Source organism: Epinephelus lanceolatus, chromosome 10 (genome assembly GCF_041903045.1).
Source record: "Epinephelus lanceolatus isolate andai-2023 chromosome 10, ASM4190304v1, whole genome shotgun sequence".
NCBI lineage: Eukaryota > Metazoa > Chordata > Actinopteri > Perciformes > Serranidae > Epinephelus > Epinephelus lanceolatus.
The window spans coordinates 44053332-44075051 of NC_135743.1; the positions used below are offsets into that span (position 1 = coordinate 44053332).

The following is a 21720-nucleotide window of genomic DNA, read 5'->3' on the forward strand; positions in this document are numbered from 1 at the left end:
CTCTGAAAAAAAAAAAAAAAAAACTTCTAAGAAAAGGCATTATAATGTGACTCAATGTTGCACACAAATGACATATAAACCGACAAACCTTGTGCCCTTTTCAACCAGGTGCTAATTAACAAAAGCATGGCATTTTCGTTCGTCTGGAAGAAGCACTTGTAAACATCTACCGTTGTGCACGTCTTTTACTTCCTACCGCATTCTGCCTTCAAAATAAATGCACCTTCAAAATAAAAGCACCCATTTTATAATTTCACAAAATGAGACAAAATCAACATAGGTCACAAGAAAGCATTAATAAACTGAACAAACATCGTAATTTAGATCATTTACACCCAGCACTTGACCTCATATTTTCCAGGCGGTGAAAGACGCAGCATGTGTACAGCCCCTTAAATGACCTTGCTCCTCCATACATCAGAGATTTTCTTTCATTTTATATTCTAGCCAGATCATTGAGGTTCTCCACTGCTTTACTTATGTGCCCCATTGTGTGTCCCAGACCTTTTACTCTGGCTTTTAATGTGGAATAGCATTATCATCTTCATTTTAAGTTTTAATCATTAGTTTTTACCTTATTTCCTGTTTTTTACTCCTTTATTTAGTTTATTTTTATTCTATAGATTTTAATTTATCAATTTTTTTGTTTGTTTGTTTTGTTTTTAAAATTGTATTGTCTTATTGTTGTAACTTTCTAGTCTTGCAATACCTCATATATAGTTGTTTGTGTTATCCTTTAAACTGTGTCTGTGTTATTTCAGTTTTGCCACGTGAAGCACTTTGGGCTGCATGTTTGTATGAAAGGTGCTGGATAAATTAAGTTGAGTAGAATTGAGCTATTCCCTTTTTCCAAATAAATAATAAATTGTGATTTGAAAAATATTAGTAGTTGTTAGTAATTGGTATTGAGTAGAAACAGAACACTTTGCAGCCGCTATCATTAAAATTTAGAGAATTTTGAGGTACTTGTACTTGAGTATTTGTATTTAATGCAGCTTTAAACTTGTACAAAATATAATCAACTAATAAATGATGATGTACAGTACAGGCCAAAAGTTTGGACACACCTTCTCATTAATGCGTTTTCTTTATTTTCATGACTATTTACATTGTAGATTCTCACTGAAGGCATCAAAACTATGAATGAACACATGTGGAGTTATGTACTTAACAAAAAAAGGTGAAATAACTGAAAACATGTTTTATATTCTAGTTTCTTCAAAATAGCCACCCTCTGCTCTGATTACTGCTTTGCACACTCTTGGCATTCTCTCGATGAGCTTCAAGAGGTAGTCACCTGAAATGGTTTCCACTTTACAGGTGTGCCTTATCAGGGTTAATTAGTGGAATTTCTTGCTTTATCAATGGGGTTGGGACCATCAGTTGTGTTGTGCAGAAGTCAGGTTAATACACAGCCGACAGCCCTATTGGACAACTGTTAAAATTCATATTATGGCAAGAACCAATCAGCTAACTAAAGAAAAACAAGTGGCCATCATTACTTTAAGAAATGAAGGTCAGTCAGTCCGGAAAATTGCAAAAACTTTAAATGTGTCCCCAAGTGGAGTCGCAAAAACCATCAAGCGCTACAACCAAACTGGCACACATGAGGACCGACCCAGGAAAGGAAGACCAAGAGTCACCTCTGCTTCTGAGGATAAGTTCATCCGAGTCACCAGCCTCAGAAATCGCAAGTTAACAGCAGCTCAGATCAGAGACCAGATGAATGCCACACAGAGTTCTAGCAGCAGACCCATCTCTAGAACAACTGTTAAGAGGAGACTGCGCCAATCAGGCCTTCATGGTCAAATAGCTGCTAGGAAACCACTGCTAAGGAGAGGCAACAAGCAGAAGAGATTTGTTTGGGCCAAGAAACACAAGGAATGGACATTAGACCAGTGGAAATCTGTGCTTTGGTCTGATGAGTCCAAATTTGAGATCTTTGGTTCCAACCGCCGTGTCTTTGTGAGACGCAGAAAAGGTGAACGGATGGATTCCACATGCCTGGTTCCCACTGTGAAGCATGGAGGAGGAGGTGTGATGGTGTGGGGGTGTTTTGCTGGTGACACTGTTGGGGATTTATTCAAAATTGAAGGCACACTGAACCAGCATGGCTACCACAGCATCCTGCAGCGACATGCCATCCCATCCGGTTTGCGTTTAGTTGGACGATCATTTAGTTTTCAACAGGACAATGACCCCAAACACACCTCCAGGCTGTGTAAGGGCTATTTGACCAAGAAGGAGAGTGATGGAGTGCTGCGGCAGATGACCTGGCCTCCACAGTCACCGGACCTGAACCCAATCGAGATGGTTTGGGGTGAGCTGGACCGCAGAGTGAAGGCAAAGGGGCCAACAAGTGCTAAACACCTCTGGGAACTCCTTCAAGACTGTTGGAAAACCATTTCAGGTGACTACCTCTTGAAGCTCATGGAGAGAATGCCAAGAGTGTGCAAAGCAGTAATCAGAGCAAAGGGTGGCTATTTTGAAGAAACTAGAATATAAAACATGTTTTCAGTTATTTCACCTTTTTTTGTTAAGTACATAACTCCACATGTGTTCATTCATAGTTTTGATGCCTTCAGTGAGAATCTACAATGTAAATAGTCATGAAAATAAAGAAAACGCATTGAATGAGAAGGTGTGTCCAAACTTTTGGCCTGTACTGTAAGTAACTGTCAGTAAACATTGACTTCATTGCTGCAATGTTTACTTTGCAGGGACGACCCCCATGCGCGCGCACACACATACACACACACACACACACACACACACACACACACACACACACACTAACCAAGGCAGCGGCCAAAATCACCCATTTAGCTCATTTAACCCTGTGTTGCTCGTTCATAAAACGTCCAGCCAGTCTTGTGATGAACCGGTCGGAATGTTCGCTCACGTTTTCTGGGGTTAATGTTAGCAAATAAATTAAAAAACAAGTTCCACCAAACCGACCCCCACCCCACCCCCGTATCGTATCAAGCTAACGTTAGCTAACTACCGACTAACAAGATAATATTAGCTAATTGACAAGAAATTAGAATGGCTCTTCAAATGACGAACAAAGTTTGAAGTTGTCATCTGGCTGTCCAAGATGTTTATGCCGCATGTCTTGCACTGTGCTGTTCGTCTCTTGCCGTAATAACGGTAATTCTGAAAGCCGAAGACGATGACTCTCGGTACCCCTCCCGCTGACATGTTGATGCCTATCTGATATAAGAGGGCGTGTTTCTCCAATAAACACGTAAGGTATGTAGAGAGGGCATGACTGATTGACAGGGTAGTGATCCAATCATGACAACGCCATTCTCAGCCTGCGCTCCTACCAGGTAATCGACATTATTTTTAATTTTTTTTTAATTATTTTAAATTAATTTATTAATTTTATATTCAAACCGAAAACATGATGTGAATAACACGCCAGTCATTCAAGTCATTGTGTCTCAAGTCAAGTCAAGTCCCGAGTCTTTAACTTCCAAGTCCGAGTCAAGTCTCAAGTCTTTTATTTTTTGTTAAGTCACAAGTCTTTAAAACAGCGACTCGAGTCGACTCGAGTCCAAGTCACAGTGACTCGAGTCCCCATCTCTGAATGATACCATACGCCCCGTTCCTCTGTCTTGTTGTGTACCACTGCCACATTTTCCTCACTGCTTCTTGGTCAAACAACTCTCTAGACTTCTGGCGAATGCAAAAAATCACAGAAAATCTAAACTGTACCAAAAACATGTTTCAGAGTCAGTGTGGCTGACACAATGTGAAATTGTACTTATTTTTTAACTGTGCAACAATTTTGGATGAAAAATACAAACTTGGTGTACAGTGGCCTTTAGTGTCAGAGTTGATTTATCTGTCCCCTATAAAACAGTCTGTTGTAACTGGGTAGAATCACCACTGTCCTAATGGCTGCTAGAACCCCCAAGAAATAATTATTCTCAGAAATAATAGCAAGGATTATGACCTTAGTGTATTCAGTCATAGCTACGGGCCTGACTGCATGAAATGACTGTAAAGTAGTTAAAGTTAAACTATACAGGATTTACCTAAAAACAATCATAAATCCCTCTCAATCAATACTTTTAACCCACTCTCAGTGTGTGGCAGTGTACTTATCTGCAGTGGCTGGCTTCTGCCTGTACTTTCTGAAGCCCCGTTTCCACCAAACATTTTCAGTTTAGTACCTTTGGAATCGAAGGTAACTATTCAGACATGGTACCTAGACCCTCAGTTATTTTAGTGTTTCCACCGCAAACAGTACTCTTAAATGTGGGTGGGGTTGTTGTCACTCACTGCTCCGTCCAGCACTTGCTGTATTTCCTTATCACTGGTGACTATCACATAACTAAATTCAAACTGGCCGAATTAATTGGTTAAAACTGAGTTTTGGGTCTCTCTGAGGCCCCTCTCACCCCTAAAGGCACAAAACTGTTTAGTCTTTAGCCCATGTACTAGGACTGGAACCCAGCAAGAGCCAAACGAGTTTATGCTGCTGGGGCACTAAAATACACTGTCATGTCTTTTCCTAAGAAAGGGAAATCGGAGTTCCAAAAAATAAAATAAAATAAATTAAGAAAGAAACCTGATTTTGTAAAAAAAAAAAAAAAAAAAAAAAAAAAAAAAAATATATATATATATATATATATATATATATACATATATATATATTCAAAAGGTGCATGAGAGAGACATGAATCAAGTGAGGAATTTGGGCACAAAAGCAGGGATGGTGTAGGCTTTATAAAAAGGTAGTGACCAGATACGAGACTGTAAGGAGCATGCATCCACAAGAAAGCTATGAAAATCATGGACACAACGCTGGGAAAAAAGCAAATATAGTGAGGCAAAATGGCAAGTGGACAAAGGTCATTCCAAAATGAGAGTGAATCTGGGTTGACTTTCACTTTAAGCCTGTTTACAAACACAACACGAACCAACAAGTTACTTTGCAAATCCAAAGTGAGTCAAAATTTGTTAGTACTAGGGGGGCTTAAATGCATACAGTGTTACAGAGGCAGTGAGAAGTAGTGTGTAAAAAAAGTAGTGGTTATGCCCTGAATTATTTCACGTGCTTACAGGTTGTACCATTGCAGCTTGCAAATAGTCACATTCTTCGGAGTAAAACAAAGTGAAAGGGCAGCTTTGTCAGTGAAGAGGCAGCCTAGGACAGCTTCTCCCAAGTCATGCTTGCATATACTATAGACTAAGAGTTACATACCAAGAGTGATGAGTATCTAATAGTCTCACCACAGTATGGAGGCAGTTGTACAAAACACCTTAAGTAAAGATATTCCTTTCCTAGTTAAGGTTTCCTGAAATTAAATTGGTTGCACAAAACACCCTTAAGTCTTCTCATTAAGGTTTCCTTAAAATGTTCACTCAAGTGTTTATGGTTTCCCCTTGTCTTGGTCTTATACTTAAGGAATCCTTTGACCCCGGAAAAAAAAAAAACCCAAAGAAACAAAAAAACTTAAGGTACCTCTGACTCTATCTTAACTGCTACTTACTAAGTTTATGGTGATGAACCATATTGATTTTAAACTATAGAGGTAACTGTCACTGCAATTTCATCCTACAATTGTTTTCTGTTTTCTGGTATTTGGGGATCAAATTTACTCTGTAGTATGTGTTTTCTAGGTTTGTATTTCTCCAGAACTACAATCTGTTCCTCCTCTGACCAGTATGGTTTTCTTCTCTTCTTTTCTTCTACCATTTTTTCACTATCTTACTATAAGCCAACTTTGTGAGACAATAACATGCATCATGAGTGAAACAGGCATCCAAGCAAACAAACAATCTCCATGGAGACTTTTACTGCTGTAAAATCTCTTTCAATGCAGTAAATGAGTTAACGTTTCTTTAACTGAGAAAACCTTTCAAGGAATTCGATGCAACTGTGTAAGTCCCTCAGCTAAGGAGAAATTAAGCCTTAAGTGTCACACTTAAGGAGAAAAATTAAGTTGTTTTGTGCAAGCGATCCCTGGTCTTTCTTAATGCATTTCTATTCCATGCTCAAAGCTCAATACAGGTCTCTTCTCTGGTGTGAAGTCCCTGTTTGCCTTCTCCACGTAGCGCTGCAGGGTGCTGTAATACTCCTCACCCCTGGAAAAGGTGTAGTATGCAGAGATCTCCTCCCATGCCTTGTGGTTGGGGAAAGGGAATGGATCAGGGTCTTTGTTCTCAAAGAAACTCTGCAGGTTTCTCTCGGCCAGTTTGGTGGCGTATTCCACAGCAAAAGTATCAAAATGCTCCTTCTCTTTATCCACGTAGCGTTTCCAAAATGTCAGCTGCAGGTAGCTGACTTTGGAGCGACAGTTTGTGAAGCAGGTACCTAGGAGGGCTCCAATGGCAGTGATGATAATAATACACCAGCCCACGATCTGCAGACATACAAGATTGATATGTACTGATGAACACTTAACACTTTGAAGGTCATACATACATGTTTTTTATTATCATCATTATTATTATTATTATTTATTAGGACCTGAGCACCAACCAGTGCTCGACGGGTAACCTGGAGTCTATCACAGCTGACAATAGGGCGAGAGGCAGGGTATACCCTGGCCAGGTAGCCAGACTATCGCAGGGCTGACACATAGAGACAGACAACCATTCACACTCACATTCACACCTATGGCCAATTTAGAGTCACCAATTAATGCAAACTACGCACAGAAGGGCCCCAGCGGAAGTCGGGGGATTGGAACCCTCCCAGTCTACTGTAACATACTAAGACTTATGCCTAGTTCACATTACACGATTTTCACCCTGATTTTGAGTCACGGAGACTATTGTAATCTTTTGAGTGATCATACCTGACGACGTGTGTTTCTGTCAGCAGGAGTCTCGCCAACTGCGTTACGACCTGTGTGTGCGCACCACAAGATTTCTCCACCGAGCCCTCGCCGACAGAGCCCCAGATAACGCAGTGACGTCACCAAACTTGGAGTGTTGAATCAGACCTGCCTCCAGGGCCTGGGTCCAAACACAACACACTCCCCGTGATCCTGTGGACGCCGTCATTGTTGTTGTTGTTTACCGACTTGTCAGTGTTGCCAGATCTTGGGAGAGAAATAAGCAACCAGGGCTATGGAAACAAGCCCAGAAGAAGTGACTATCATGTGTTTAAATAACTTATTAGATGGATTTATATAGAGAAAGGTGACGTTTAGAGAGCAAGCCAAAATAAGCAACTCCACTTTAGAAACAAGCCCAAAGTTGCGGCTAATAAGCAGACCTGGCAAGTGGCAACCCTGCGGCTTGTCCTCTTCACATTTCTTCCGTCCTCCTGCGTGCTGACGTGGGACCTATCCCGCCTCTCATTGGCTGATGCTCTTTGTCAGTCGTGTCACACTTCTCCTGTTTTCTAGTATGCCAGATATCCAGTCCCAGACGAGGGAGCGACTTGCTCGTAGGCTTGTTCACACTTGAGGACTTGTCGTGGCAGACTATCTGCCGACTCACCTCCGACGCAAGGTGGCTCTCAAGATCATCTGCGACGTCAAAATTGCAGTGAAAATCGTGTAACGTGAACTAAGCTTTAGGCCATACCCTAAACCAAACAGGAAGTCAGCAATTCATGCCATTTTAGTGCTTTTGGCCATTTACAGGGGTCATACTTTAACAAATTCCTCATACAGATTTGACCTGATTGACTTTGGTGTGTGCTATCTAAAGATCCAAGACCTTTAAGATGAATTTTTTTTAAAGCTTAAGTTTTTTGTCAAATGGTGTGGCTGTGGTGGGGCATCAAATTTCCCCACAAAACAGGAAGTTGTTTGTAACTCCACTGTACATGGTCCAATCTGCCCCAAACTTTACAGGTTTGATCAGAGTTGTGAACTGAATACATCTATATGCCAATATTTAATTATAGTTAAAGCTCCACGACTGGTGCCAGGAAATTACATACTTTACAATGTAGTCCTTGCAAGTTGAACAGATCCACCTAAAATTTGTTTTGAAAAGCCTCAAGACCTTGATGATGCTTTCTTGTGAAAATTGTGAGTTTTCACTGAACAGTGTTGCTGTGGCGTGGCAGCCATTTTGCACATTTCATCATAAAACAGGAAGTTGCTATAATTTGAGCATAGCTACACTGTCCAACTGCCCCAAAATGCGTTATGCTTGATAAGAGTCCCAGCCTCATGACATCTACATACCAATGCTGAGTTATAGTCACAGCGAACCTACTGACTGAAATCACATGGTTTTTCTTTAATGTACACCTCCTAATGGGTTGACTACATCTCGCTCAAACATGGTAAGAAAAGCCGTCAAACCTTGATGCTTCGTTGTTAATATTGTGTCTTCATTGAACACTGTTGCCACGGTGACACATTATTTGCCGTGAAACAGGAAGTTGTTTAACTTGTGTGTAGCCTACATTATCCAATCCATTTCAAATTTCAAGTCTCATAAGCGTCCAGCCCTGAGGACAATAATTGCCAATTAGGTGTCTATGGAGATAGATTTGTTTCATAATTATGTGTGTGAACCAATCAACAATCTGTGTGTAAATGTGTAATGTGTAAATATAAAACACCTTCCACAAAGACAAAAGAAGATTTGTAAACTCACAAAAATATAAGTTTTGTATAAAATGGATCTGCAAATACACAAACACATTCCACAAATAAAATAAAATCTGTGAATATATTAAATTAATTTGCAAATAGATGAAAAGCATTTGTGAATATCTTCCTAACATTTACATCTTTGCTTTTTACACACAGAGTTTTGAAACAAACTTTCCGTTGGTCCGAACGAAAATGCACTCGTATCACTCGGCCATTTTCGGATAGCACGTGATCACCCAGCTGATGTCGTCGTTTCCGCATGTCAAAGTAAGAGCACGCAGTCTTTCTATGAGCTGTTTTTTTTTTTTTTTTTTAATAATCAGCGATAAGTAACGTGTATTCATTGTTTTATGTTAATGTCATACAGTGAGTATTAGTGTGTGTTTATTTGTTCTATGTATATTTTCTGGCACACACTTTTGTATACATTTCTGTTTGAGTATGAAAGGCACGGTGGCTTGGCTGCTTCTTCAGTTGGCAGTTATCAGCCAACTCATCCTTTATATTTTTCATTTATTCTTTCGAGTAGGATTAAAGTCACAGAGCATTCACATCTTATTATTAGTGTACTCTTACTAATGTAGTTGTAATGTCTGTGCTGACCGCACCGTGTTTAGTTAGGTTACATCGTTTCAGTGAGGTTACGTTAAGTGCAACACAAACCGCCGCCAGCGCGGCGCTGTGGCCGTCAAATGCCGCCCCCCAACACACACTGGCAGCGGCACCGTTGACGTGTATTTCCCACCCCAGCCCTCTAGATGGCTGTACCACTAGTTGCCAACGGTTGCCAACTGCTAGTCACGGGTGAGTTTCTTATGAAAGTCGTCTTATTAAAAATTTGAAACAACCAGAGTTGATACTACGGCGGCCGAAACGTACATAAAAGGCTTTTCTCGCAGCGCCGCCATGAGCGCCGGCCGTGCTGGAAATAGAGCAGTGGGCTGAAGCAGAGCGGCGCGGCGCGTTGGCCAGCGCCAGTGTGGGTTGGTTCATAGAATATAATGGAGGCGGGCGTTTTGACGTGCGGCGTATGGCGGCGGTGTGTGTTGCACTCTAACTGTTGTAAGATATGATGACAAGTGGCAACGGGAATTGCCCAAGTCCGACAGCCCATTGGTCCGACATCCCATTGTTCCGACCATATTAAACCCATTGTTCCGAAGTCCGTTCCGAAATCATCATGATGCCCTGTGGTTAAGGTCTGGTTAGGTTTAGGCACAAAAACCACTTGGTTAGGGTCAGGAAAAGATCATGGTGTGGGTTAAAATGAAAAAGAAAGTGGCAAACACATAAGCTGTGAGCCTGCTTTGCCTCAAGCCTTTCCCAGCTGACCCAGAGCCACGGTGCGGTCAGCACACACATTACAACTACATTACTAAGTGTACACTAATAATACCATGTGAATGCTTTGTGACTTTAATCCTACTCGAAAAAATAAATGAAAAATATAAAGGATGAGTTGGCTGATAACTGCCAACTGAAGAAGCAGCCAAGCCACCTTAGAGAACGTTGCCCACTAGTGTGGCCGTGCCTTTCATACTCAAACAGAAATGTATTGAAAAGTGTGTGCCAGATAATATACATAGAACAAATAAACACACACTAATACGCACTGTATGACATTAACATAAAACAATGAATGCACGTTACTTATCGCTGATTATTTAAAAAAAAAAAAAAAACAGCTCATAGAAAGACTGCGTGCTCTTACTTTGACGTGCGGAAACAACGTCATCATCTGGGTGATCACGTGCTATCCGAAAATGGCAGAGTGATACATGTGCATTTTCATTCGGACCAGAGGAAAGTTTGTTTCAAAACTCTGTGTGTGTAAAAAGCAAATCCACACGCATAGAACTGAGATGCACAAATGTATTTTCGATTCACAAATAAAAAAGAGTTCACAAACAAATGCCTGTTCTAAAGTTGTAAATGTTAGGAAGATATTCACAAATGCTTTTCATTTATTTGCAAATTAATTTAATGTATTCACAGATATTTTTTTTTATTTGTGGAATGTGTTTGTGTATTTGCAGATCCATTTTATACTTGCAAAATATTTTTGTGAGTTTACAAATCTTTTTTTGTATTTGTGGAAGGTGTTTTATATTTAGCCTACAGATTACACATTTACACACAGATTGCTGATCTGTTCACACACATAATAACAAATCTATCTCCATAGGTGTCATACTCATTGTGCCACCTACTGGCAATGGGAAGTAAGCCTTGTGTGACAATATCATTTTGGTTACATGAAATTTACATGGTGTGGTCTACAGTCCATGTACAGCAACATGACATATATAACTGTAATCTCTTGCAACATACAGTAATGGACATAATAAGTTGTAAAAAAAATAAAAATAAAAATTGTCATTTCCCGCATTGCCACTTCATGCAGTAAATACCATCTCATTCCTTCACACAGATACAGGTGAGTGTCTCTTACCTGTGACTGAGCCCTCAACATTAGCAGCAGCTCCATGCGCTCATCACTGGACAGATTGGACCGGTCACAGGGCACTCGGGCAAGCTCCTCCCTACATTTCAAAGTTTTGTTTTTACAGAACAGATCCACGACCAGGTTATCATCAAGACCACTGACAGCACACTCATAAAAGGTTCCATTGAGCAGGGCCACAGAGAGCCACATTATAGGAGCCACACAAGCTCCAGTGAAGATGCTAAGGAACACCCTGAGGCAGCCAAAGCAGTTCCCACGGGGGCACAGCTTCATGCAATCAAGGCAGCAGCCGGTATAGAGCCTCCACAATCTGGTGCTGAAGAAGAGACCCAAAACCAGCAGCACTGCAGCCGGGCCCAGCAGGAAAGTCAGCCCATAGGCAAAGTTCTGGTCATGGTTGCACGGGCACTGAAAGGAAACCATGGAGAAGACTCGCTCCCCACCTATAGTCAGGAGAGCCATGAAACTGTAACCAATGGTGGCTTTCTGGTTCATAAAGAAACGCAGGACAGTCTGGAAGTTATCCATAACATCAGCAGGGAGGTTTCCAACACACTCCACGAGAAATTAATCAAAGTGAAAGAAAGAGAGTGAAAAGTGAAAAAGTTGATTGTCTGTGCAGCCGGCAGGCATTTCCTGTCTCGTGTTCTCTCAAAACACATCTGCCAAGCCTATCTGTGCCCCTCCTTTTGGCTGGCTCTCTTCTCTTCAGGCTCCTCCTTCAGTCAGTCTGATGCTCCCTCCCACCCATAGCCTTGTTACTCACCACATCTAGTTCTTCCCCAAGGGCTTCACTACTGCTACAAGAAAGGGGCCAGCTCCAGCTGTAAAAAGTTAAAGCTTCACTCCACTTCCCTTTCTCTGTTCACATTCACATCCCTCTTTTGTGCTTCCCTCTCCAGCTCGTAGTGTGTTGAGGCAATTAGTAAAAAACCTGCTGGTCTAGTTTTTATGACTATAGTCTGTATCCTGTTTAAAGAACACTTCACCCACAAAATGACCATTTCTAAATCAGTTAGTCATGCTGTGTTACCTTGAATTCATGAGGAAAACTTTTTTTTCTCGTATGCCTCTACGGACGATGGCAAACACATTTATTTCTTGATTGATTAGGGTCCACATTTAACGACAGCAAAACAATATCAAAACAACCATTTACAAACTCTCACACAACTTGTGCAGTATAATCCAAGTCTCATCTATCATATCATCTACAATATGCTCAGTACTTCACAAAAATGTAGTATTGGAGTCTGACTTTGAAGAAATCATAGAGGAGTTTTGCTTGCAGTTAGTTTTATATAGTAATGTTTTGGCGAAAAAAATGCATGTGTTTGTGAAGGAGACTTGGATTTTACATCACAAGTTGTGCAAGTTATGCAATCTGTTCTCCTAATATTTTTGTCTGTTTTTCTATAAAAAACTAATGCACCCAAATTTGTACATATCCCACATATTTCTAAAGGCTTGATCCCGTGACCAATGTGCTGATGGCAGAAAACAAAGTAGCAGTCCCAAGCTCTTGTAAGGAGGCAGGGTCAGAAAAAAATGTTTCGAATGATATCATACAAACTGTTCTATAGAAATACATTGAGTTGTGTGACAGTTTGTAAATGGTTATTTTGATATAGTTTTACTGTTATTAAAAGTGGTCCCCAATCATTCGATAAGGAAATCAATATGCTTACTATTTTCCTTAGAGGAATGCAAGAAAAGCAATGTTTTTTTTTTTCTCACAAATTCAAGGTAACACAGCATGACTAATTGACAAATTATAAATGGTAATTTTGTGGGTGTAGTATTCCGTTACCTGTGATGTGAATGCAATCTGAAACGATTTCATGCTGGCAAAAAACAAACAAAAAAACACCAAAGTAACTGAAAGCTTCTGTTTCCATTCACTCTGAAGCTGTTATGATATGAGAAATATGACATCATGATTTGTTTCTCTTCATGCACACACACATACCAAACACAATAAAAAGTCTCCATCAGTGGCATGCATTCAACAAGGATGAAATCAACCATTTTTATCTGGACTGACAAAATCTTCAAACATCCATGCAGAAAACCAAACTGAACAAAAACATTCATGTCTTCAGTGAAGTGATTGTATAGAGAACATACCATTGTTGCAAAGGCAGAGAGAGACAGCCAGCATCAGCAGTAGAGAGTAAAGTGAGGAAGTGATCACATCCTCTTAGTGGTTTTTCTGTTCCACTCCAACAAGAGTGACTGCTTAGACTACAGCACTGTGAGAGCATGGTGAAAGTGGTGAAACCTCCTCTATGCATATGAAACACATCATTATCTACTGCTAATTCAGTAACACCATCAGTAAAGCCATCTTTTTGTCTCTGTGAGTGTACAGTGACTGAACCAGGTGTCACAAATGAATACATTCATCTCATCACTATGCTCATATGCTGAGTTTGTGCATGTACTGTGTGTATGCAGTCTACCCGCAGTGCACAGTAAGTGGTCAAGTGGTGATGACACATTTCCTGTTTAAACCAGACACTGAAAACAAGTCATTAGGGGAACTTAAGGCTCACATGAATCTCTGACTTTACACTCATTGTTGCTGCTTTTAGTTGTGTTGCCTTCTTGTGTCATCCTTTATATCTTTATTTAATTAAAATGTTTTTTTGGAGGTTGCCTTGATACAGCAGGTGTACTTATTGGGTCTCATTCATGAAACATAAGCAGAACGAAATTTTGTGTAAACTGTTAGCAGAACAAAATTTACATGTATTTCGGCATTCATCAATATCTTAGTAGCTTCATTTCTTTCGTAGGTACTAACAAACTCTACACCTGCTTCTGACTGCTCAGAGTGCTTGTATAAATAAGATAATGCACATAAATGCTGCTTGTCATTACTAAAAATTACTGTTTTTTTTTTATTAATCTTTTTATTGAAATTTTGGGCAGCAGACAGTAGTAGAAGACATCAATTCCACCCTATTAGATGTGCCATTTATAAACCCCAACCCACTTCCAACCCACCCCACATTGCATCACTGTGCAAAGTAATACATAGATATATGTATATACATACAGTACAGGCCAAAAGTTTGGACACACCTTCTCATTCAATGCGTTTTCTTTATTTTCATGACTATTTACATTGTAGATTCTCACTGAAGGCATCAAAACTATGAATGAACACATGTGGAGTTATGTACTTAACAAAAAAAGGTGAAATAACTGAAAACATGTTTTATATTCTAGTTTCTTCAAAATAGCCACCCTTTGCTCTGATTACTGCTTTGCACACTCTTGGCATTCTCTCCATGAGCTTCAAGAGGTAGTCACCTGAAATGGTTTTCCAACAGTCTTGAAGGAGTTCCCAGAGGTGTTTAGCACTTGTTGGCCCCTTTGCCTTCACTCTGCGGTCCAGCTCACCCCAAACCATCTCGATTGGGTTCGGGTCCGGTGACTGTGGAGGCCAGGTCATCTGCCGCAGCACTCCATCACTCTCCTTCTTGGTCAAATAGCCCTTACACAGCCTGGAGGTGTGTTTGGGGTCATTGTCCTGTTGAAAAATAAATGATCGTCCAACTAAACGCAAACCGGATGGGATGGCATGTCGCTGCAGGATGCTGTGGTAGCCATGCTGGTTCAGTGTGCCTTCAATTTTGAATAAATCCCCAACAGTGTCACCAGCAAAACACCCCCACACCATCACACCTCCTCCTCCATGCTTCACAGTGGGAACCAGGCATGTGGAGTCCATCCGTTCACCTTTTCTGCGTCTCACAAAGACACGGCGGTTGGAACCAAAGATCTCAAATTTGGACTCATCAGACCAAAGCACAGATTTCCACTGGTCTAATGTCCATTCCTTGTGTTTCTTGGCCCAAACAAATCTCTTCTGCTTGTTGCCTCTCCTTAGCAGTGGTTTCCTAGCAGCTATTTGACCATGAAGGCCTGATTGGCGCAGTCTCCTCTTAACAGTTGTTCTAGAGATGGGTCTGCTGCTAGAACTCTGTGTGGCATTCATCTGGTCTCTGATCTGAGCTGCTGTTAACTTGCGATTTCTGAGGCTGGTGACTCGGATGAACTTATCCTCAGAAGCAGAGGTGACTCTTGGTCTTCCTTTCCTGGGTCGGTCCTCATGTGTGCCAGTTTGGTTGTAGCGCTTGATGGTTTTTGCGACTCCACTTGGGGACACATTTAAAGTTTTTGCAATTTTCCGGACTGACTGACCTTCATTTCTTAAAGTAATGATGGCCACTGGTTTTTCTTTAGTTAGCTGATTGGTTCTTGCCATAATATGAATTTTAACAGTTGTCCAATAGGGCTGTCGGCTGTATATTAACCTGACTTCTGCACAACACAACTGATGGTCCCAACCCCATTGATAAAGCAAGAAATTCCACTAATTAACCCTGATAAGGCACACCTGTGAAGTGGAAACCATTTCAGGTGACTACCTCTTGAAGCTCATGGAGAGAATGCCAAGAGTGTGCAAAGCAGTAATCAGAGCAAAGGGTGGCTATTTTGAAGAAACTAGAATATAAAACATGTTTTCAGTTATTTCACCTTTTTTTGTTAAGTACATAACCCCACATGTGTTCATTCATAGTTTTGATGCCTTCAGTGAGAATCTACAATGTAAATAGTCATGAAAATAAAGAAAACACATTGAATGAGAAGGTGTGTCCAAACTTTTGGCCTGTACTGTATATTATAAAATAAATGAAAATAATACTACAATTATTTAAGCAATTTTAAATATAATCATGTTTTGTTTGGAATAACATTGACCCCAACAAGTTAAACCTACAAAAATTGCAGATTTGAATTTTTAACAAAGATTAAATACGGTGAGCACTTTCATTTATTGGGCTACAGTTGCAACATGCAGATTACTACCATGTCATTCAAAACAACTGAAAACCATGGACACAACAAATGTCATACATACTCTTACATCAGTATGGTTAATTGTAACTATTTAACTATTAAATGAACGTAATAATTAGATTGTCATATTGTCAGATGTATTCTATTATATTTCAGGAACACATGTAAACACAACATTACACTATTGTACTGGCAACATAAAGAAGTAGAATTGGAGTTCTCTTTTTTGTGAACAACTTTTTATTCCAGATATCCATATCAATCTCAAAAGTAGAAAAAAACAAAGGGGAAAAAAAGGGAAAAACAGTAAAATAATTTAATTTTTTGGTCTATAAAATGTAAGAAAATGGTATAAAATGTCAACCACTGTTCCACAAATCCCAAGATGCAGCCTAAAATGTCTTGTTTTGTCCCAAACAAATATCATTAAACATTACTGTTACATGTAGAAGTATATGATCTCAAACAGATACTTCTCATCAATATACCATGGAAATGAACTGCATTTTCCGTATGGTTTTTCAGGTGCCTCTGGATCGCGCTCTCATTTTTGGTTTTAAATCTGGGGCAGAGAGGACACCCAAACTCGGATGGTGAAAGGGTTGTGTGCCCCAGGTTGGCTTCGTCACTCAAAATAGAGGGGTGCATCTATCAACATTGATAGCTGGAAAACATACTGAACATCAACCATATTTTACCGATCTAAAGGACTCATGGTGGAGGAGGCACTACAGCTATTTATGTATCCACATGTGTATGTGTATTAGTGCTCTGCATTACGAAAACATAACACAAATGTATTTTTTGCAGACACCTGGGGCTATGTATACCTTATTTATCTGACCCGGTTAACCCTTAGGGGTCGCTCATGTCGTATACGTCGGTACTATTTTTAGAATATCTCCGGAAAAAAAAAAGATGTATAGCACTTGATTGAGCAGTGCAGGGTTGAGGTTATACAAGCATTAATACACAAGGAGACCAGGTGAACCAAAAATTGGAAAAAAATGGCTTGTGTGCAGTGAGTGTGTGCACAGATGTTTTACACCACAACACACCAAAAAGCAGAGGAACACATAACCCCGCTGCAAACTACACATCTAAATTAACCAACACATCAAGCAAGGGCAGTAATAGTCTCTGACCAACATTAACACTGTTTACACACAGACATTGATGAAAGGGAGCACAACAGACCTTGAGCAGCTAACGTTAAGTTAATACTAATCATGCCCTCGTTTTTACACAACAAATGTAGCTAAACCCACCATCTGGTGGTAGTAATTTGTGCATGCCGAGATTCCCCACATAGACGTCCCCCTAATGATTTGATACATTACGTAGAATTGCATCTTAGAGAACATAACACATGTGTTAAAATATAATGAAGATGACGGCACGTATAAACGCTAGTGCTAGCTACTAGCTTGTACTGCTAGTGCTAAGTGCTGAACAAAATTTCGTTGTACAATGTACAATGACAATAAAGTTGTCTAATTCTAATAATTAAAAGACTTGTTCCCTTACCGTTCTTTCTCTTAGTCGTGCGTGTATTGTTCGCATTCTTCTCTTCATCTTCTCCGTCGTCTTCTTCCTCTTCGGCGAATAATACACAGACCAACTTCCGGTATGGACTTCCGGTATGGATTGGATATATGGCGGCACTCTTGTCTGCCATCTTGTCTGCAGCTGGGTCCCTCTCAGTCTGAGTAGCTCCTGTTTTTGAGTCATGTTTGAGTGTGGGTTTTTTTTTTTGTGTCTTAAATTTTCATTGCACTATAATATGATCTGCTTGCTATTGCAATTGTTGTGTGGTGTTGTGTTATTGTTGTGTGTCACTGTACAGTAATGTACATCCTTTGTGAGGTTTTGGGTTTAAAACAAACAAACAACTAAAAGACAAACTAAAAAAAAAAAAAACCTCAACTACCTAAAACTTGACTGACAATCTTATATGCCAGGAGAGAGATCTGGCTGGCACCCCAGAAAAAAAACAAGACAAACCTAAACTGAACAAAATAAAAATAAAATAACATAAATAAAATAAAACTTATACCTCAAACACAATATGACATCACATACTAATCCTTAAGTTTATTCTGCTTGCTGCTTTTGCTATTGGCCTTTCTTGGCAAAACCCGCCCTACTCTGCCTCTGATTGGTTACACTGCGCTTGACGTGTCTCTCACATGCCTCGTCCACAGACTGTATATATTTAGTGGATTTGCAGTGGACACCAGAGAAACAGACACAACAAGGTCCGAGAAAAGAGCTGAGAGACAGAGTACAGTTTTAAGTAGGAAGAGAGGACAGAGAGTGACATAATGATATCACGTGTTATTTGCAGGACATGTTTTAATTTAAAAGTTTTAATTTAGGTCTGCTATTTTTATTGTTTATATGACTTTCTTTTATTTATTGTGGTTTTATTGACTGAAAAATATTTTTAGGATATCTGTTTTTTAATTACTGTCAAACAGATATCAGTAGTATATAGGGACCAGCTTTGCGCGTGCGCGCGCATGCGTGCGCGTGCACGCGAAACGCGCGTGCGTGCACGCGAAACGTGCGTGAGCGTTATGAATTATGAATTATGGATTATGAATAATAATTCCGACTCCCCCACCCCCGGGCAACCCCACACCCGTCATATGGAATCTCCCCACAATCCCCACATTATTAAGAGATGATGACTATATTCCAGATTTTGATGACCTGTTAGACAGTACTGGTGATTATAGACACAGTAACTTACCCAATTTACTGACATTATCACCTATACCCGCTTCACCTCCTCCCCCTCCCGCTGTTTTTGCTGACGTTGTTGTTGAAAATGGTGAGGAGGAGAGCATAGTATTTGTTGACGCATATCCAGGCCAAGCCTCCACCCCGCCGCCTCCCCCCAGGGTCCTCATCCCCCCTCCATCCCCTATCCCTCTTCCCAGGCCTCCTCCATCAGCTGTTGGTGTTGTTGTTGATGCTGTTGATGAGAGCGTAGTATTTGTTGATGCATATCCATGCCAAGCCTCCACCCCGCCTCCAACTACCCCTCCTCAGCCTATCCCTCTCCCTTTGCCTCCTTCAGTAGGTGTTGTTGTTGAGAGTGTCTTGAACCTCCCACCCCAGCTCTCCAGCCCTCCTCAGCCTATCCCTCTCCCCCTGCCTCCTCCAGTAGGTGTGGTTGTTGATGCCGGTGTTGAGAGTGTATTGAATCTTCCGTCCCATCCCTCCACCCCGCCTCAGCCTCCTATCCCTCTTCCCCTGTCTCCTCCAGTAGGTGTGGTTGTTGATGCCGGTGTTGAGAGTGTCGTAAACCATACGTCCCCGCCCTCCAGCCCGCCTCCAACTACCCCTCCTCAGCCTATTACCGACCCTGTCTCACCCTCTGATTCTCCCACCCCAGTGGCTGCTCTAACAAGAGAGAACGTTTTGCTCAAAATCAGGTGCAGGCAGCAGGCTAGGTTAATCAAGCGCGAACAGCGTCAGAAAAGATTTGCCGAGACGCAATACCTCCTCCAGGCAAGCGAGCGGCGAAACCTGATTAGGAACAGTAAAACTAACGAGCGACGCTACAGAGCCCTTAATACACAGGTACAGTTGCTTAAACAGAGTGTCGGGACCTTAATTGAACTACAGCACACAACCACAACATCAATAAATAACCTAGTAGACGCATTGTATAGAAAAAACAGGAGCACACTGTAAGTAGACGTAGATAATGGCACCACCAAGGAAACTGTTAAAAACGAATGAGCACCCAGGTCGGGATGGTCGTTATGACACCGATGACGAAAGCACACATTTTACTGATAATGTCGATTCGTCCCAGTGCACTACAGAGGGGAGGGGTGCTTTGACAGGTACAGTTAGGGAACGTTTTAACACACCCTCTGGACCAGATGTATTGGCTAGACACAGTAGTGTTATGCGCTGGTCCAGATACATTATAAAAAGAATGCGGGGGATAGAGAAGAGAACAGCGCTGTTTTTAAGAGACAGAATTTTATCCTCATCATCATCGTCATCACCATCACACGCTTGTGGTTCAGGTTCTGGTGTTGCTGCTACTCCCGCTACATCTAATGCTGCTGTTATTGTAGAAATTGGTGTTAATAATAACAACAGTGACAATGATAATAACAGTGATGATAATATAGCCTCACCATGCCGCTGCTGTCAGTTCTGGGACTGTGAGTGTCTCTGGTGTGAATGTGTGCGTGATAGTGGGGCCTCTGCTGAGCATGCTGCTGTCAGTTCTGTGAGTAACTCTATGGTCTGTCAACACGGTGCAGGAAATCCGGTAGAAGGAACACCTGCTGTTCCATCTTCCATTCCATTCATTCTGAGGTGTCTATGCAGTGGCTGGAATACGTGGCCAAGGTAGAAGGCTCCGAGATTAGACACGCTTTGAACGGCGGTGAGCAACGATTTGGGCAGTTTTTTGTGGATGGGTATAACACGGCCACAAACACCTGCTACGAGTTTGCGGGATGCTTTTTTCACGGATGTGTCAAGTGTTGCGTCCAGACCGAAGTGAATCCTGTCACCAAAAAACCCTATGGCAGTCTGTACCACTCATTCTGTGAAAAAATATCAGCGTTGAAAAGTGTGCATGGTCTGCGTGTGGTGGTGATGTGGTAATGTGAGTGGGAGGCGCTAAAACGTTCAGACCCATCTGTTCAGGCGCACCTCAACACTTACAGGCCCAAAGAACGCCTCGACCCACGACAAGCCCTTTTTGGAGGGCGTACAAATGCCATCAAAATGTACCACAAGGCTGATAACGCAGATGAGAAAATCAGATACTACGATTTCACAAGCCTGTATCCTACTGTACAGTCAAAAAAACAATACCCAGTTGGACACCCTCAAATTATCCACCGAGATTTTGGTCCGGTAGAAAATTATTTCGGGTTTGTAAAGTGTACCGTGCTTCCTCCCAGAGGTCTGTACCACCCCGTACTGCCCTACAGGTGTCACAAAAGGCTCATGTTTCCGTTGTGTGGCAGGTGTGCTGAGGATGACATAGTTGATGACATAGTTTCTCCAGATGGCATTGCTCTGGCCTCTAGCACTACCGTAAGAAACCTCGGAGTAATATTTGATCAAGATTTGTCTTTTAATTCTCATTTAAAGCAAACCTCACGGACTGCATTTTTTCATCTGCGTAATATTGCGAAAATTAGGCCTATCCTGACCCGAAAAGATGCAGAAAAATTGGTCCACGCTTTTGTTACCTCAAGGCTGGATTACTGTAACTCTCTATTATCAGGTAGCTCTAGTAAGTCCTTAAAAACTCTCCAGCTAATTCAGAATGCAGCAGCTCGTGTACTAACAGGAACTAAGAAACGAGATCATATTTCTCCTGTTTTAGCTTCTCTGCACTGGCTCCCTGTAAAATCCAGAATTGAATTTAAAATCCTACTGTTAACTTATAAAGCTCTAAATGGTCAAGCTCCGTCATATCTTAGAGAGCTCATAGTGCCATATTATCCCACCAGAACACTGCGCTCTGAGAACGCAGGGTTACACGTGGTCCTTAAAGTCTCCAAAAGCAGATCAGGAGCCAGAGCCTTCAGCTATCAGGCTCCTCTCCTGTGGAATCATCTTCCTGTTACGGTCCGGGAGGCAGACACCGTCTCCACATTTAAGACTAGACTTAAGACTTTCCTCTTTGATAAAGCTTATAGTTAGGGCTGGCTCAGGCTTGCCCTGTACCAGCCCCTAGTTAGGCTGACTTAGGCCTAGTCTGCCGGAGGACCCCCTATAATACACCGGGCTCCCTCTCTCTCCCTCTCTCTC

General features: G+C 41.3%; 1 protein-coding gene and 1 long non-coding RNA gene across 4 annotated transcripts in view; both read right to left on the reverse strand.

Moving 5' to 3' along the window:
• Window positions 1-21720, reverse strand: part of LOC144464539 (uncharacterized) — a 192894-nt gene that overhangs the window by 11318 nt on the left and 159856 nt on the right. The gene's annotated exons all lie outside the window — the stretch shown is intronic.
• Window positions 4679-14717, reverse strand: LOC117264953 (calcium homeostasis modulator protein 5-like). Of its 3 annotated transcripts, none has more exons than XM_078172028.1 (3): window positions 13174-14717; window positions 11032-11122; window positions 4679-6377 (listed from the first exon to the last, which is right to left on the reverse strand). In XM_078172028.1, exons 1-3 carry the CDS (start codon window positions 13446-13448, stop codon window positions 5988-5990), a joined length of 756 nt encoding a protein of 251 aa, XP_078028154.1. In that variant the 5' UTR covers window positions 13449-14717; the 3' UTR covers window positions 4679-5987. The 3 variants fall into 3 exon arrangements, with proteins under 3 accessions (XP_078028154.1, XP_078028153.1, XP_033495184.2); XM_078172027.1 differs by having other exon boundaries at window positions 11032-11489; XM_033639293.2 differs by lacking the exon at window positions 13174-14717 and having other exon boundaries at window positions 11032-12680.